The sequence below is a fragment of the Struthio camelus genome, chromosome 7, assembly GCF_040807025.1.
Source record: "Struthio camelus isolate bStrCam1 chromosome 7, bStrCam1.hap1, whole genome shotgun sequence".
NCBI lineage: Eukaryota > Metazoa > Chordata > Aves > Struthioniformes > Struthionidae > Struthio > Struthio camelus.
The window spans coordinates 40,296,267-40,310,382 of NC_090948.1; the positions used below are offsets into that span (position 1 = coordinate 40,296,267).

The 14,116-nt window shown below is 56.0% G+C and overlaps 3 protein-coding genes and 1 long non-coding RNA gene across 8 annotated transcripts in view; 2 read left to right on the forward strand and 2 right to left on the reverse strand.

Moving 5' to 3' along the window:
• The window catches only part of ASCC1 (activating signal cointegrator 1 complex subunit 1), a 44,873-nt gene extending 39,135 nt beyond the window's left edge, over positions 1 to 5,738 (reverse strand). The window contains exon 1 of one of the 3 annotated variants that reach the window (XM_068950987.1): positions 278 to 453. In XM_068950987.1, the coding sequence (XP_068807088.1) occupies positions 278 to 451 (174 nt within the window). In that variant the 5' untranslated portion in view covers positions 452 to 453. Of the gene's footprint in view, positions 1 to 277; positions 454 to 1,524; positions 1,664 to 4,441 lie in introns of those variants that run through there. The other 2 variants (XM_009675550.2, XM_068950988.1) reach the window with 2 other exon arrangements.
• ANAPC16 (anaphase promoting complex subunit 16) lies at positions 47 to 9,842 on the forward strand. Of its 3 annotated transcripts, XM_068950994.1 has the most exons (6): positions 62 to 185; positions 1,850 to 2,007; positions 5,888 to 5,962; positions 7,911 to 7,977; positions 8,802 to 8,893; positions 9,495 to 9,842. In XM_068950994.1, exons 1-6 carry the CDS (start codon positions 130 to 132, stop codon positions 9,575 to 9,577), a joined length of 531 nt encoding a protein of 176 aa, XP_068807095.1. In that variant the 5' UTR covers positions 62 to 129; the 3' UTR covers positions 9,578 to 9,842. The 3 variants fall into 3 exon arrangements, with proteins under 3 accessions (XP_068807096.1, XP_068807095.1, XP_068807094.1); XM_068950993.1 differs by lacking the exon at positions 9,495 to 9,842 and having other exon boundaries at positions 74 to 185; positions 8,802 to 9,038; XM_068950995.1 differs by lacking the exons at positions 8,802 to 8,893; positions 9,495 to 9,842 and having other exon boundaries at positions 47 to 185; positions 7,911 to 8,780.
• LOC138067850 (uncharacterized) lies at positions 7,239 to 7,978 on the reverse strand. The gene is made up of 2 exons (XR_011142277.1): positions 7,866 to 7,978; positions 7,239 to 7,565 (listed from the first exon to the last, which is right to left on the reverse strand). It is a non-coding gene; the product is annotated as an uncharacterized lncRNA (long non-coding RNA).
• Positions 9,843 to 11,586: 1,744 nt separating the features above from the next.
• On the forward strand, positions 11,587 to 13,340 carry DDIT4 (DNA damage inducible transcript 4). Its single transcript, XM_068950996.1, has 2 exons — positions 11,587 to 11,727; positions 11,976 to 13,340. Exons 1-2 carry the CDS (start codon positions 11,631 to 11,633, stop codon positions 12,467 to 12,469), a joined length of 591 nt encoding a protein of 196 aa, XP_068807097.1. The 5' UTR covers positions 11,587 to 11,630; the 3' UTR covers positions 12,470 to 13,340.
• Positions 13,341 to 14,116: the final 776 nt, after the last annotated feature.

The following is a 14,116-nucleotide window of genomic DNA, read 5'->3' on the forward strand; positions in this document are numbered from 1 at the left end:
ACGCGCGCGCGGCCGTTACCGACGGTTGGCGCGCCCGCGCGGGAGGGGGGGGCGGGGCGGAGCGAGGGGGGGGAGGGAAGGGGCCACGCGCGGGCGCGCGGCGGCGCCCGCCCGCTCGCCCGCCCCAGCATGCACCGCGAGCGCGATCACGCGCGCCGCCTGCGCCAAGCGGTCCGGGCGCCCAGGTGAGGCTGGTGGGGGGCCGCCGCGGCGCGGAACGGGAGCGGGAACGGGAGCGGGAGCGGGGGGACACGCGAACGCCGAGAGCTTCACTCACCGAGAGGCAGCTCGCTACGGAAGCCGGGGAGGGGCCATGGCGCGAGGAGGCGGGGGGAGGAAGAGGGCGAAGCCGGGCCGGCAGGGCGCAGCAGCGGCGCAGGCGCACTGGCGCTCCTGAGGCTGCTGCCCTCCCCCTCCAGCGGCAGTGTGGGCGCCGGGTGCTGCTGCGCATGCGCAGGGGGCCGGCAGCGGTTTCCCCCCCCCAAAATGGCCGCTGTGGGGAGGGGAGGAAGGCGCTCCTGCCTGCCTCAGAGCGAGCTGCTGTGCGGCTTTGTATTACATGCGCTAAACAAAACCACCCTGAGCTTACTGTGACAAGCTTTTAAAAACCCGTTTTCTCCGCTAAATGCTCGAGTGCTGCCCAAAGCCACTGTAAAGCGTCTGCAGAAATGTATTAGGCAGGTAGGATCAGTGGGACGCGTTCATAAGTGGTTTGCAGGAGTAGCAAACACTGTCACTTCTAAATGCCAAGTGATAGCTTTTTTTTTTTTTTTTTAACTCCCAAGTAAAAAGTTGTAAGCACTCCCTCATAACAAAAGGATACAGAGAATACCTCTTAAATTCAGAAAAGGATATGTAAGAGGTGTCTGGACTATTAAATTCAGAAAAGGATATGTAAGAGGTGCCTGGACTAAGAGAGGGCTGCTCAACTGTTGCTGCTCTAGGCCAAAGGCAGTATTGTTAAAAGCAAAAGCATGTCTGGAGCAACACGCTGCAGTTGCTGCAAACGCGACCTGGTGTTGCTTCATACAGGAAATGGCACTGGAACTGGCAGTCCTGCCGGTTTCCAGGTTTTATGAGGAAGCAGGACTTTTTCCATGCTTATGCCCCTGGAAACAAGGCAAAAAAAAAAAAAAAAAAAAGGTCTGTGTGTGTCTTTAGGGAGTGGGAAAAGAGCCAAGCAGCTGAAGGCCAGTGAGTTCAGGCCAGCGACCTGTGCCAGGTTATTTTTACGCGCTCCAGTCGTCTTGCTGAACCCCCAGGCCCCCTTGCCCAAGGGCCAGAGCATGGGTTGCCTTCAGTTTCTGGGTGCCACCGCGTGGTGCGACAGCTAACTGCACCCATCCCCAGAGCCCGCGGGAGGCCCCGGCAGCGCGCCGAGCTCCCTCCGCCTCTCCCAAGCCTGCGGGGCAGCCTTGGGCCACCAGCGCTCCCTGAGGCCGCAGGCTAGCGGAGCAGCGGTGGCAGCGTTTCCTTCTGGCTCCTTCTGAACTTCTCTCTCTTCGTCTGCTGTGAAATACGTACGCGGTCGCTGGCTCGGTGCCCTGTCCTTTAACGTCCCTCGGTGAGCAACGCTTTGGGAAACTCCGGCTCAGCTGCTGGAACGGATGTGTGGTGCAGGTCCCCAGGCTCGGCAGAGGTGCCCTTCCCGCACCTGGGTCCTCGCTCCGGGCTACGGAGGACGTCACCACCCACGCAATGTATTTGAGACAGGGATGTGGGGTGAGACTCGGTAACCTCATTCGTACTGATAAGCACGATTCCACTTGACACCCAGGCCCAGAAGTAAGGAGCCTCACTGCCAAGATGCACTTCCTGACTCCGCTTTGCTTCCTTTTCATTGTTCCAGGCTAGGACGGAGTGAAATGGCAGCTTCTTCTTCATCCTCTTCGGCTGGCGGAGTCAGCGGCAGCTCTGTAACGGGATCGGGGTTTAGCGTCTCAGACCTGGCGCCACCCCGAAAAGCCCTCTTCACGTACCCCAAAGGAGCTGGAGAGATGCTGGAAGGTGATTGCTCTGGCTGACTTCTAGCCCCCTTCCCCGCTCTTCCTGTTGCACCGAGAGCATTGCAGAGGAGATGCCAAGCTTAGGACCTCAGCGCCGTTTTAGACTGTAGCTGGCAAAAGCTGGAGGGAAGAAGGAAACCCTAGGGCGAGGATAGGTCAGAGTGACTTTTCCCATGCCCTGACTTGCAGCCCCAGCTCTCCCTCCCTCCAGTTACTCACAAGGAGGTGACTTGTCTTGCAGTCACGTGGTTTTTAGATCCATGACAACGCTTCAGATGAGGAAGCGATATATTCTACCTGAAAGGGAACATGTCAGTGTTAATTGCTCATTGTTAGCTAATCCTTTGATGCCAGGCAGGAATTACTGTAAAGCTAGCTGAGGCAGGGGTATTTTTCCTAGCAAAACGTGCTCTGGGGTTGAATTTGACTGGGCTTACACGGAATACAGCTTGTATCCCTGCTAGCCAGGAACTGGCAGGCTTGCTTTGCCCTCAGCCTGAATTAAGACCTTGCTGCCGAGGTCTGTGAGAGCGACACAAAGGGCTCTCTCAAAGATAAAGGCTCTTGACGGGGAAGATGATTACTTGCAGGCTGTTCTTTCTGTCTGGCCCCGTGGCACAAATGCAGCAACAAATGAGGACCAGACCTCTCTTAAGTGTTCCAGGCTGAGCACATTCCCCTCTCGAGGTCGCTCCTGTCGGGGGCGTTTCTCTAGGGAGAAACTCGGACTAAGCCTTTCTGATGCCAAAGAGAAGCTCTCTTCCAGAGCTGGTTGTCCTCTGCCTGCAGCTAACTCGTAGGGCCACCTGGAGAGGGCCAGCACCCCGAGCCAGCGCAGCGTCTTGCCTTCGGGTACCCTGGCCACGTCACCTGCTTGGTCAGGGTCACCTGAAGGAGAACAGGGCTCGGACGGTGAGACCCAAACTTGCTGAGGCTGCACGTTCCGTCTCAGCAAGGTTTCCTCTGCCTGAAGTCCACGTGGTCTGCTTGAGGGAGGAAGGGAAAGCTGTCCGCATGACACGTTCAGCCAGGGACTGGAAGTCTGCTCGTCTTGAACTTCCTGTGTTACCAGGCCACCCGTTTGACTGTTGAAGCCCGGCGTCCATTCGGACGGCCGGGGCCGGTGCACAGCTGCACAGTGAGACATGCATCAGTTGACCATGGCCCTGTAGCTCAGAAATAACTGTTCCAGTAGATATGTGTGACCAGAAAGATTAGAGATGAACATGACATCACAGCACAGGGCAGCTGCGTACTCATCACGCTGTTGCAGTGAAGGTTTTTATTATAGAGTCCATATGCCGGTCTACTGAAGTAATTATGACTAAAGACTTGTTCACAGAACTTAATGAGCCCTCAAAACGAATTAAAATAATGAAGCACCTCATGTTGCTGAGTAGACAGGCAGCTGTTCTTCCTGAGAGCCATCTAGGCTAGATGGCCCGACTGAAGGTGAACGGGGTGTCAGAGGAGAGCGAATGCAGTTGTCTCCCACACCGGTAGTACTGAGAGCGTTCAAGCAGCAATCGTTATGTTTGGAAACAGCACAGGGCAGCATCAGCGTAGTATCTCAAGAGTCTGCAAGAGGATATTCTGGTCCTGATGAAATTCTGATTATTCCCTATTACCTGGAGTTCAGCTTGGGATTGAGTTGTCCAGACCCAGCGCTGGGGTCCGTTACTACCAGTAGTTCTTTGAAATTGCTTCTCTCCCTCATTTTTTACAGCACAGAGCATTTATTTGATTTTGCTTTGGACTGACCTGCTTGCCAATAACATGGCAGTTCACCTGTTTTGGGTGGCAGCAACAGTTTAACTCCTTCCCTGTCGCAGGAAGCTTTAGGTTAGCTTTTTAATTTCTGAGATAAAGGTGATACACCCATTCTTTCCTCAGGCAGTTAAGAGTGGGCTAGCTGCATATTCGTTTCCTCTTCAAAAAACCCCTACTGACTGACTGACTTTTTTTTTTTTAATTCATATTTTATCTCACTTTTTTAAAATAAACCCTCTGGGGGGAGGAGGGGTGGAGAAAAAAGTAGTATAAACCATGTTAGTACTTGGCACACCATTAGGTAAGCGTTTCAGATTGTTTTAAGACAGTGGTGTGATCGATGAGTGATTTAGATTGTAAGACACGGATTATTTGAAATTTCTTAGGCGGGGTTATGGTCTGAGCCTGTGGGATTCATAAAGTGTCATGGGGACGCAAGCGTCTGAGCCCCGAGGGAAATCAGAGACTGTCACAATACTCGCTGGCTTGGGCGTAGCTTACCTTCTATTTAAAATGGACTAAAACTGATTGACAGAGGGAACGTGACAGAATATTTGTGGATTTGCAGCCTTACTGCAAGCAAAACCCCTGTGCCAGTCGGACAGCACTGTACAAATTATTCAAGCAAATTTAAAAAAAAAAAAAAAGCATGATCATTCACATACCCGAAGGAGGCGAAGGCTCGAATAACTCGGCTACGTTCAGCATCCGGCCAGCGTGTGAGAATCGCCTTCTGCGGGTCTCTGTTGGCAGCTCGCGGTCACATCTCGCTGCGCCAGCCAGGTCTTTGTGACGCTCTTTGCTGCTGGCCACCGTGCAGGATGTGCGCTGTCTCTGCCCCTGCTAGGAGATTAGCTAGAGAGACGGTTCCCTCCCCGATCTGGGCAGACGTGGGGACTTCAGCTACCTGCAGAAGGGCACTTGTGCAAAGCCTCCTCCAGGCTGGGTACGAGTGGGCGCAGGTCCCCTCCCAAGCAGGGAGGATTTTCCGGAGTCGGTGAAAAAAATCATCCTGTTTGGTGGTGGTTTCCCTCCCTCCGGCAGGGCAGGCTGCGGTGCTGGTGCAGCTCTTGGCCCTGCGGTTGCGCTGCAGAATTTGTGAGACTTAGTTGAAACGCCGGCCGCGGTTTTCTCTTCAGAAACCAAGAGAGTTTCATTCCAGCGAGGAGATGCCAAAGCACTGCGTGTCTGGAAGGGTTAAACTGCTGGCACTCGTGCATGCAAGCTTCAGTTGTTGGCTTTTTAGAGTTATTTTTAGAAACGAAGGGGGAACTTTGAGTTTTTTTTCGTCGAGCACCTTTTGCACGTCCTCTCAGGCTGCAAGCGTCACCGACGCGGCTTCAGGCTCGGGTGCAGCAGCTGCGACAAACCCAGCACCTCGCAGGTGGCGGTGGCCAGGGTCTAGAGCCACAACGCTCCCAAAGCTCCCGCGATCTCCGTGCCAGGACTGCTTCGCGGGAGCTGCTGGGTCGTCACGGTGTCCGGCTGAGGAGGGCTGCCCTTGCCAGGCTGTCCTCTCCTCCTTGCAGGCCTCGGCCAGCTGCGATGCCACGGTTGTCTTCTCGTCCGCGAGCAGGTCCCTTCGCCCAGCTCTCCGTGGTGGCGGGTCCTGGGAAGCAGCGTTAGCCCCTGCCCATGCGCTCTCCTCTGCTCCCAGCCACAGAGGACCTGGGTTTCCCAGGGCAGGGACGTTACTTCCTTTGCCTTACCCCCTTCGCCCTCGCTCTAGACTATTCAAGTGAGTGCTCCTTAGGAAGGAAGCGTGGGCTAGGGGGACCAGGCTTTCTCTCGGCGTGCTGCGGCACCCGTCGCTTCCTACCTCCTGAAGAGCCGTTCTCAGAAATGACAGCTCCCGGGTAGCACAGCCGCCTGCCCACCCTGAGCGGCCCTGGAGCCAGCCAAAGCTCCGGCTGGGGCTCAGACGCAGGGCCCCACGGCCAAGAGACCGAAGGGCTGCACGCTGCCAGCACGGGAGAAGGTATCCAAACCAGACAAACGGGGAAGCCCACACCTCAGACATAAAAAACAGAAGGTCCACAGCACTTAGTTAAGGCTGCTAAATCATAAAACTCTTAGGACAGATTAAACCACCTCCCTTTTTCTGTTTACAGATGGCTCAGAAAGATTCCTCTGTGAATCTGTCTTCAGCTATCAGGTTGCATCTACGTTAAAGCAAGTGAAACACGGTAAGTGCGCAAGCATTATATATTTTCACTGCATGTTGATCAGGGAAGATGCAGGGGAGTGCAGAGAAGAGGCTGACATATTCTAGGGCCTCAACCACAAAAAAAAAAAAAAAAAAGGCAGAATGGGCTTTTAAGTTTGTGAATTAGCGCTAAGCCAGACTATCACCCGAGTCCTGTTGCAAGCCCTATGCAAAACGAAGGGAACCCACACAGTCTGGGTGGGAACGGGCTATGCATTTCTAAGCTTGTTTTTTCCATTGCCCTGTGCTGTGCCGGCTTCACGGGGAGGTGAGGCCAGAACAGGAGGTTATGGGCAGGAAACGCCCACGTTCTGCTCTTGGCCCGGTACTGACTGTCTCTTTGGCCTTGGGCAAGTCACTTGATTTTTACCTTTGTTTCTTTGCTGAGCCCTCATGACACTGGCAGGGTCAAATAAGGTTTCCAAAGGTGTTTTGAAAAATGGAAGCACCACCTCTCCGCACAAAAGTGTCAGGCGTGGTGTGACAGGACTGACTCCGCCACGTACCTGCCCCAGAAAGAGCCTTGTGTGTTGTATCAAACTTTTGTTTCCCTCCTCGGCTCTTTGCCTGTGGCCCAGATGTCTACAACCGAATGATGGGCTTGATTGCACAACAGCTTTTATGCTCAAGATGTTGAGCTCAGCGCAAAAAACCCATCTGTTTCTGAGGGTCACATCCTTTCTGGTCTCCACCCCTTCTCAGCTAGAATGGGCATTTCCAGGTGTTGTCTTAAACTCGCGATTTCTGCTGTCCGTCACCACTGAGGGTTCCCAGTGGGAGGTCTCAGGGTGTGCAACAGCTTGCAAGGCCCTCATTATACTTCAGCCAGGATCTTGTGTTTCTGCACTGAAAAGCAAAGCTGCACTTCAGAGCCCTCGTTTGCACAGTTGCAGCGCTGCTGTGGCTGTGACTGCCAGAGGCTGCTGCGCAGACTGGCACCGTAACGAGCAGCAGCTTTGCAAACTGGTTTGTGGAGCACTGATTACCGCCCTGCAAGAAAGGGGAAAGGCTTAAAATAAGCTCGATGTCATCATTTGTTTGTTTGAGACATCCCAAAAGTACCTAGTTGCCGGAGATGGTGTGAGAACAGTCCCTCTTCTCAGAAGCACCCATCCTCTGCTGCTGCAGTAAGCATAAATAACGTGCATTTTTATGTTGTGCCTTTTGCCAGTAAGTCAGCTAGTACTGGGCCATTTTTCCAGCAGTTTGTTAAGGCTAGTAAGCTTGCAGTGGCGTCAAGAGAAAACGGGCCGTGCTCATCTCTGTACCACTTCAGCCAGTTTAATCAAACACGTGGTCGTGGTGCCAAAAGCATAACCGGTTTTAAATAAAGCTGAGAGCAACAGGTTTCCTTGGGGAACCCCAGGGAGACAGCACGTCTCTCCTCAGTGACATTTGTGTCACGAGCATGGTCTGATTGCAGGGCATTTCTACTGCTATCACCCAGGTCCTTCTCCAAGGTTGGACATTAAAACGAAGAGTTCCTCATGCTGGACCCTGCTCTACCTCGGGCTCTGTGCAGACCGGGCCTTCTCTAAACTTGCTTGTTCTTTTGCATCAGAAGTGTTGAGGCACGAAACTGGCTGAAAAAAGATTTGTGCTGAAGAAAAGAACATCACATTGTTTTCACTGCTTTACGCTCATCGGCCTTGCGTTCCCCGCTACAACTTGAATTTACGTGGCGTGGGCAGGGATGGGGTAAATACACGTTCAGCATCGGACAAGGCAGAGGAGTCTGTCCCGATCCTTTGCTGTCTCGTAAGATCTGGTGAGGTCGTCTCACCATTTGCACAGGGTATTCAAATTAGTTTGGGGGGGGGGTTTAGTCTACTCTCTATTCCCCATTGACAAGGTGAGAATTTAAATCTAATTGAAAGGTTTACCTGCGATGTCATTGCGAACCACGGTTACCTTTGAACTTCTTGCAGATCAACAAGTTGCACGGATGGAAAAACTAGCCGGTCTGGTGGAAGAGCTGGAGGCAGATGAGTGGAGGTACAAGCCAATAGAGCAGCTCCTGGGATTCACTCCCTCCTCGGGCTGAACATGGCCGGATCACTGCTGTCAGAGAGAAGAAGAAAGGCACTCTCTGGCCTGATTTCAAAACGCGCGGCCGTTTCTGTGGATGCTCACAGCTGCATCAAGGGCATTGGGCTTTTCTTTAAGTTTGCAGTGGGGAATCCCCGTTACAGCTGCCACTAAATTGAAATTACAGAAATCTTGGCGTCTTCTGCAGCGAAACAGTGCGGCAGAGCTCAGTTGCTGGAACTTACACGATAGGAGCTGTTTTAAAGAAGTTGGAGAACAACCCGATTGCGTGCAGGGAAGGGAAGACTTAAAGTTTGGGCAAGGTTGGGGTGGGGGAAGGCAACCCAGTGACTTAGCCTGACCTTTCTGAAGACCTCCCCAAGGAGCGGGCAGGCTTGAAGGGCCAGGTGATCTGTCGGCTGGGAAGCGCGTGTCTTGGCCGCTCAAGTCGGGCCTCCGTAGGGCAGAAATACGAAGCGCTACCAGAAACGCTCCTCGGTCCTGGCCGTTGTTTTTTTGCAAACGAATAGGAAGAAAACCGTCTCGGGTCAGTTCAGAAGGGGCGAGCGGAGCTGCTCTCCCCAGTGGTATCTCCCGGGGTTGCTGAAGCCGTTTTCTCACCGCTGCCGTTTCTCTTTTGTCTGCGCTGAGAGTACTGGTAGGACACTGCTCTTGAATGCAGATGCTGTTAACTTTAATACCCTGACGCTCTTTTCCCCTTTATTGCATACTAGATTGTTCTGTGATAATAAATGGTTTCAAAGGCAGAATTATTTTCTTTATCTTTTCAGAGCTTGGTGCAGGGGGCCCAAAGAAAGGAACAATCGTTCGTTAGGCAACGTGGGGTTTTATGAAGCTCAGAGGCAGCTCTGCTGTTACAATGGTAAACTTCAGTTCAATTTAAAAAAAAAAAAAAACAACCTCCAAAAGAAAGCAAACCACACTTGCTTTATGCTCAACATGGATTGATTTAAATCAGATCTTAATCCTGGTTTAACTCTACAAGCAGAAAACCCTTATTTAAATCCATCCGTTTTGGTCATGTTGTTTTTGTTTTGTACTTCAGTTCTGTTCTTAAGGGGAGCTGGATTTCCGTTTTCTGGCATAACCATTTCGGCATGCTAATTTTCCATTTATTTTAGCCTTAATGCTACATTTTTTGCTAACCAGCAGGGGGATAGGCTCTGTACTATATTTAAGCAGTTATACAACTTATTAAGCCAGATGCCTAATTTTTCCGTTTTCATTATTTCAAACAGTGGCATCTGATTCGTTCCTTATTTACCGGGGGGGGGGGGGGGGTTGTGTGTCCCCCCCCCCCCCAGTAATTTCAGCCCTGCCACACCTGGACTGAAACTGAGATGCATTCGCGTCGTCTATGCTCCTTTTAGCTGGGTGCCTGGCAATTTGTTTTGACTAAAACTTAAGGGCAACAAGTATCCAAATATGTTTTCCGTTTATTTCCATTGATAAATGGGTTCCAGTATCAGGGCCAACGTGGCGTTATCCAAGGCGAGGGGCTGCGATTACAGCTAACGGGACAGCCCTAACAACACCGGCGCCCTGAAACCATTTGGGGACCTTTTCGCCTAACGTTACACCTCAGCTTGAGACGTATGGCGCGCTGCCTCCCGGGAGCCTGCTGCCGTCATCGCGTGCCCCGCGTTGGATTTACGCCTGCCTGCGGTCGAGCGGGGCCCCCGCGCACGGCCGGAGCAGCGAGCGGCTCCTCGGCTATCACCGATCCCCATGGGAAGCGATGGCTTTGTGTGTGTCCGCGCTTAAGTTGAGACGGGGCTATTGTGGAGAGAAAAGCGCATTTCAGTTTTCACACTTGTTTGTTTTAAATCGCCTATTTTTAACCCTAATCCAGCCACCGAAACTTACCTTGGCTTAAACTTGCCAAAAATACCCACCTAGCACATGGTTCGGTTTAGACGCGGCGCTGTACACCTACGGCAGCCGACCACACAGCAACACCCCAAACTCTCCCCGCTACCCGGGGCAAGTTTAACTCGCCCCCCCCGGCCTCGCCGACCCGACGAGCTTTAAACCTTCAGTTTTCACTGCTCGGAGGAGGCGCGCCGGAGCCGAACGGGGCTGCGGGGAGCTGCCGGCGGCCGCGCGCTCTGCGCCCTACATGGCTTGTTTGCATGCGTGCGCAGCCCCAAAATAGACGTGCGCGGCGCGCGCGTGCGTGTGTGCGCGAGCTGCGGGGAGGAAGCCAAAAAGTTCAGCGTGTACAGCACTGCCAGTGCAAAAACATGTTGTCGGTCGTCCCCTCCTCCCTGGCCCGGCCGGTAAACACTTGACGTAAGGCGGTGAAAAAAACCCGGGAGGCTGTCCGCGGCGAGGACGGCGGCGGCGGGTGCCCTCCGGGCGCCCCTGGGCGATGGAAATTCCCACGCTGCCCCGTTCCCGCGGCGGGAAAACCTGCCGCCCGCCAAGGTTTTCGACCCGCTCCCTCGCCCCCGCGGCGAGCGGCTCGCCGCTATTTCGGGGCTTCGGCCGCTGCCCCGAGTGGAGGAGGGACAAAAAACGAAAAAAGGGAAAAAAGCTGCGCAGCGAGCGTGGGTCAGAGCCGCCGGCGGGACGCTGCGGGCCGGCGCGGGAGCCGGGCCGCGCCAGGGCATCGCTCGCGTCCCGCACGGCCGCTAGGTCGCCCGTCCGGGCGCGAGCTCATTTCTAGTGGGCCTTTGTCAGGGCTTTTGTCGTCCCCCCCTCCCCACCAACACCACCGTTTGCACCCCAAGGCCACCAGTTCCTCCTCGCCGCGGAGAGCGCGGCTGCTCCGGCGCTCGCAACCGCCCTCGAACCCTGCCAGCGCGTGTACGGATGACTTGGGAGCGGGGAGGGAAAAATGGGAAAGAAAGGCAAAAGAGAAGCAAAAAAAAAAAAAAAGGGGGGGAAAGGGAAGGGAGGAGAAGGAGGTAAAAAGGGGGGAAGGGGGAAAAGGAAAAAAAGAAAAAAGAAAAAGGAGAGAAAGGGAAAAAGAAAAGAGAAAAAGAGAAAAAGAAAAAGAAAAAAGAGAAACAGAAAAAGAAAAAGAAAAAAGAGAAAAAGAAAAAAGAAAAAGAAAAAAGAGAAAAAGAGAAAAGAGAAAAAGAGAAAAAGAAAAAAAGAAAAAAAGAAAAAGAGAAAAAAAGGAGAGAGAGAGAGAGAAGAAAAAAGGGAAAAAAAGGAGGAAAAAAGAGAAAAAAGGAGGAAAAAAGAGAAAAGGAAAAAAGGAGAAAAAGCAAACAAACAAGAAAAAGCAAAAACCCCGACCCCCCCCCCCCCCGAACAAAGCAAAGACAAAGCAGAACAGCAGAGCGCGGGAGGCCCCGGCCCCGGCCCCGGCCCCGCTCCGCTCCGCGGCGCCCCCCGCCGCCCCCCCCCCCCCCCGCGCCGCCCCCCTGATGCAACCGCGGCGCCGCTTGCGCGGCCGGGCCGGGGGGGGCGGGGCCTCCCGCTGTCACCGGGCAGGAGAGACGCCGCGGACGTGCCCCGCGCCGCCATTGGCCGGCGCCGCCGAGGAGGGGGCGGGGCCGCCCGCGCCGCCTCTATATAAGCGAGGGGGCGCGGTGGGGCCCGGCGAGGAGGTGGTGGAGGAGGAGGGCGGCGGTGGTGGGGCCGGCGCCATGCCGGGGCTGTGGGAGCGGCTGGCGGGCGGCCAGCCGGGCCGCCTCGACGGCTCGGACTGCGAGTCGCTGGGCAGCGCCTCCGGCTCGGAGGGAGGTGAGTATGGGGGGGGGGCGCAGCCCTGAGGGTCCCCCAACGGGTGGGGGTCGGGGCAGGCACCCCCGAGGGGCGCCCCGGCCCCCATGGATCAGGGATGGGGGTGTCCCCCCCCCCATGGGACGGAGACCCCCATGTAAGGGCCGGGTGTCGCCCGCCCTGGGGAGGGAGGGGGCGGCGCGGCCCTCGGGAAGGGCTAGAAGCGGGACCCTGGCCCACACTGACCTGCCCGCCCGCCCCCTCCGCAGAGCCCGAGGACGCTGCCGACGAGGCCTCCCTGCCGGACCTGGAGCTGCTGCACGACCCCGAGGACGAGCTGCTGTGCGCCAACCTGCTGGCGGTGGTGCGGGCCACGCTGGGCCGGGCCCCGCTGGGCACCCGGCGACCCTCCCGCCTCCTCATGCCCGAGCAGCTGGCGGCCCAGGTGGGGACGGAGCTGCTGCGCCTGGCCTGCAGCGAGCCCTGCGGGCTGCGCGGGGCCCTGCTCGACCTGTGCGTGGAGCACGGCAAGGTCTGCCACGACGTGGGCCACATCGCCGTGGACCCCGCCGTGGTGCCCACCTTCCAGCTCACCCTCGTGCTCCGCCTGGACTCCCGCCTCTGGCCCAAGATCCAGGGACTCTTCGCCTCGGCGCCCGCCTTCGCGCCGGGCTTCGGCCAGTCGCTGAAGCTGAGCACCGGCTTCAGGGTCATCAAGAAGAAGCTGTACAGCTCCGAGCAGCTGCTCGTCGAGGAGTGCTGACGGGGACGCGCCGGAGGGGGCCGGCTGCCGCGCGCCAGCCTGGAGAAACAGCTCACCCAAGTGCTTTTGGAAGAGCTAACCAAAAAAAAAAAAAAAGAAGAAAGTTTAAAAAAAAAGAAAGGAGGGGGAAAAAAAAAACCCACACAAGCTGGTTAGAGCGTGGCAGCTCTGAGCAGCCACTATAGTTTAGGTTAGGCTGGAGTAGGGCTCTAGGTGGAAGTAGTCTGGGCAGGCGGAGGTCCCTGCTGGGGTGTCCCTGTCCCCAGCGCCCGTCAGGCGGGAGGGGGGGCCATGCCACGCTCGCTCTACATGTTCGATGATGGTAGGATGTTCAGAGCGCGGCGGCTGTGCGCCCCGTCTGGGCAGCGGGGCTGCTGCGGGGGCAGCCCCTCTCCCTGCTCTGGCTGGTTGACTCTTGTTGTTGTTGTTGTTGTTGTTGTTAACGATGATTGTAATCGATGGGGTTTCTGGGGGAGGGGGCGCGTGTGGGAGCGAGTGATGGCTAAGCTTAAGGTCCGATTGAGCCGAGGCTGGATCGGAGACAAAACTCCACTACTGACAGCTGGGCAGCTACGTTCAGACTCCCAGGAGGGGCGGAAGCTGGGATCACCGGCGCGGGGGGGCTGAAATCATGTTGCGTCTTTGATCCCGAAAGAAACGGGCTGCTGGGAGATGCCCCCGGCACCGGTGGGAGAGGGAGCGTGAGGCGACGCTGGGACGGAGGGCAGGATCCCTCGCGGACCCCCTGGGCGATACGCGCTCCCGGCCGTGACAGTTTACACTAGTACACTTGATGTTCAAGTGCAAAACTTCCTATGCAATTGTGTTGGGGTTATTTTGTACTTTTCTAATAAAACTTTCCTAATGTTGACATCTCGCTGTCTCCCTGTCTTTGCCTGAGGATGCCCTGGTGGTCCCGGGGCCAGCAAGGCGTTATTCCCACTTGCCCCACGCACCCACAGCTGGAAGCACCTATTTCAGTGCTGTCACATGGGGTGGGGGGGGCAACTTCCAAGCTTGTTTTTTTTTTTTCCTTTGAGCTCGGCCATCGTGTGCCCGGCGTCCTCGGGAAGCCTCTCGCCCTGGTGGGGCAGCTCCTCGCGGAGGCGGCAGGAACGCCGAGGCGCCCCCGCCGTGCTCCGGTCACCTCCCGTTGCAGGGCACGGCGAGGTGGCCGAGCTGAGTCAGGCCGGCGGGTGCCGAGGTCCCCGTCCCGGGGAGGAGCGCCGCCTCACCCGAGCCTCCTCGGCTCGCTCCTGCCGCAGGACGCGAGGAAGCGGCGGCTGGTTTTTTTCAGCCTCTCGCAAACTCGCCGACCCCCCCGGCCCGGCACCCCGGGAGGCTGTTTTCCAGGGCTGCATTTCCCACTGCAAAAACCAGGGCTCTATTTCTAGAAGGGAAAAGCACTATTGCTGGTGGTCAACTGAGGCGGGGGGGGGGTGGAAAACCAGCACTAATAAGTTGTTTGTTTTTTCCTTTTTTTTTTTTTTTGGGCCAGAGCCAGGGGGGCCGGAGCAGCCCCCCCCCCCCCCCAATCCTGCTGCGACATCCCCGTCCGAACCGGGAGCTGCACGTCACCTATTTATAGCGAAATGGCCTTTCCGCGGTGAAAACTGGGAAGGGTTTTTGGGGCGGGAGGGGGGCAAG

Bases quoted from the DNA above. Each gene is read 5' to 3' on its own strand.
- ANAPC16 (XM_068950993.1), top strand. From the start codon at position 130: ATGCACCGCGAGCGCGATCACGCGCGCCGCCTGCGCCAAGCGGTCCGG. The intron at 2,008-5,887 runs GTGATTGCTCTG...TTCTGTTTACAG, and splicing joins AGCTGGAGAGATGCTGGAAG to ATGGCTCAGAAAGATTCCTC. The intron at 5,963-7,910 runs GTAAGTGCGCAA...AACTTCTTGCAG, and splicing joins GTTAAAGCAAGTGAAACACG to ATCAACAAGTTGCACGGATG.
- DDIT4 (XM_068950996.1), top strand. From the start codon at position 11,631: ATGCCGGGGCTGTGGGAGCGGCTGGCGGGCGGCCAGCCGGGCCGCCTC. The intron at 11,728-11,975 runs GTGAGTATGGGG...CCCCCTCCGCAG, and splicing joins CGCCTCCGGCTCGGAGGGAG to AGCCCGAGGACGCTGCCGAC.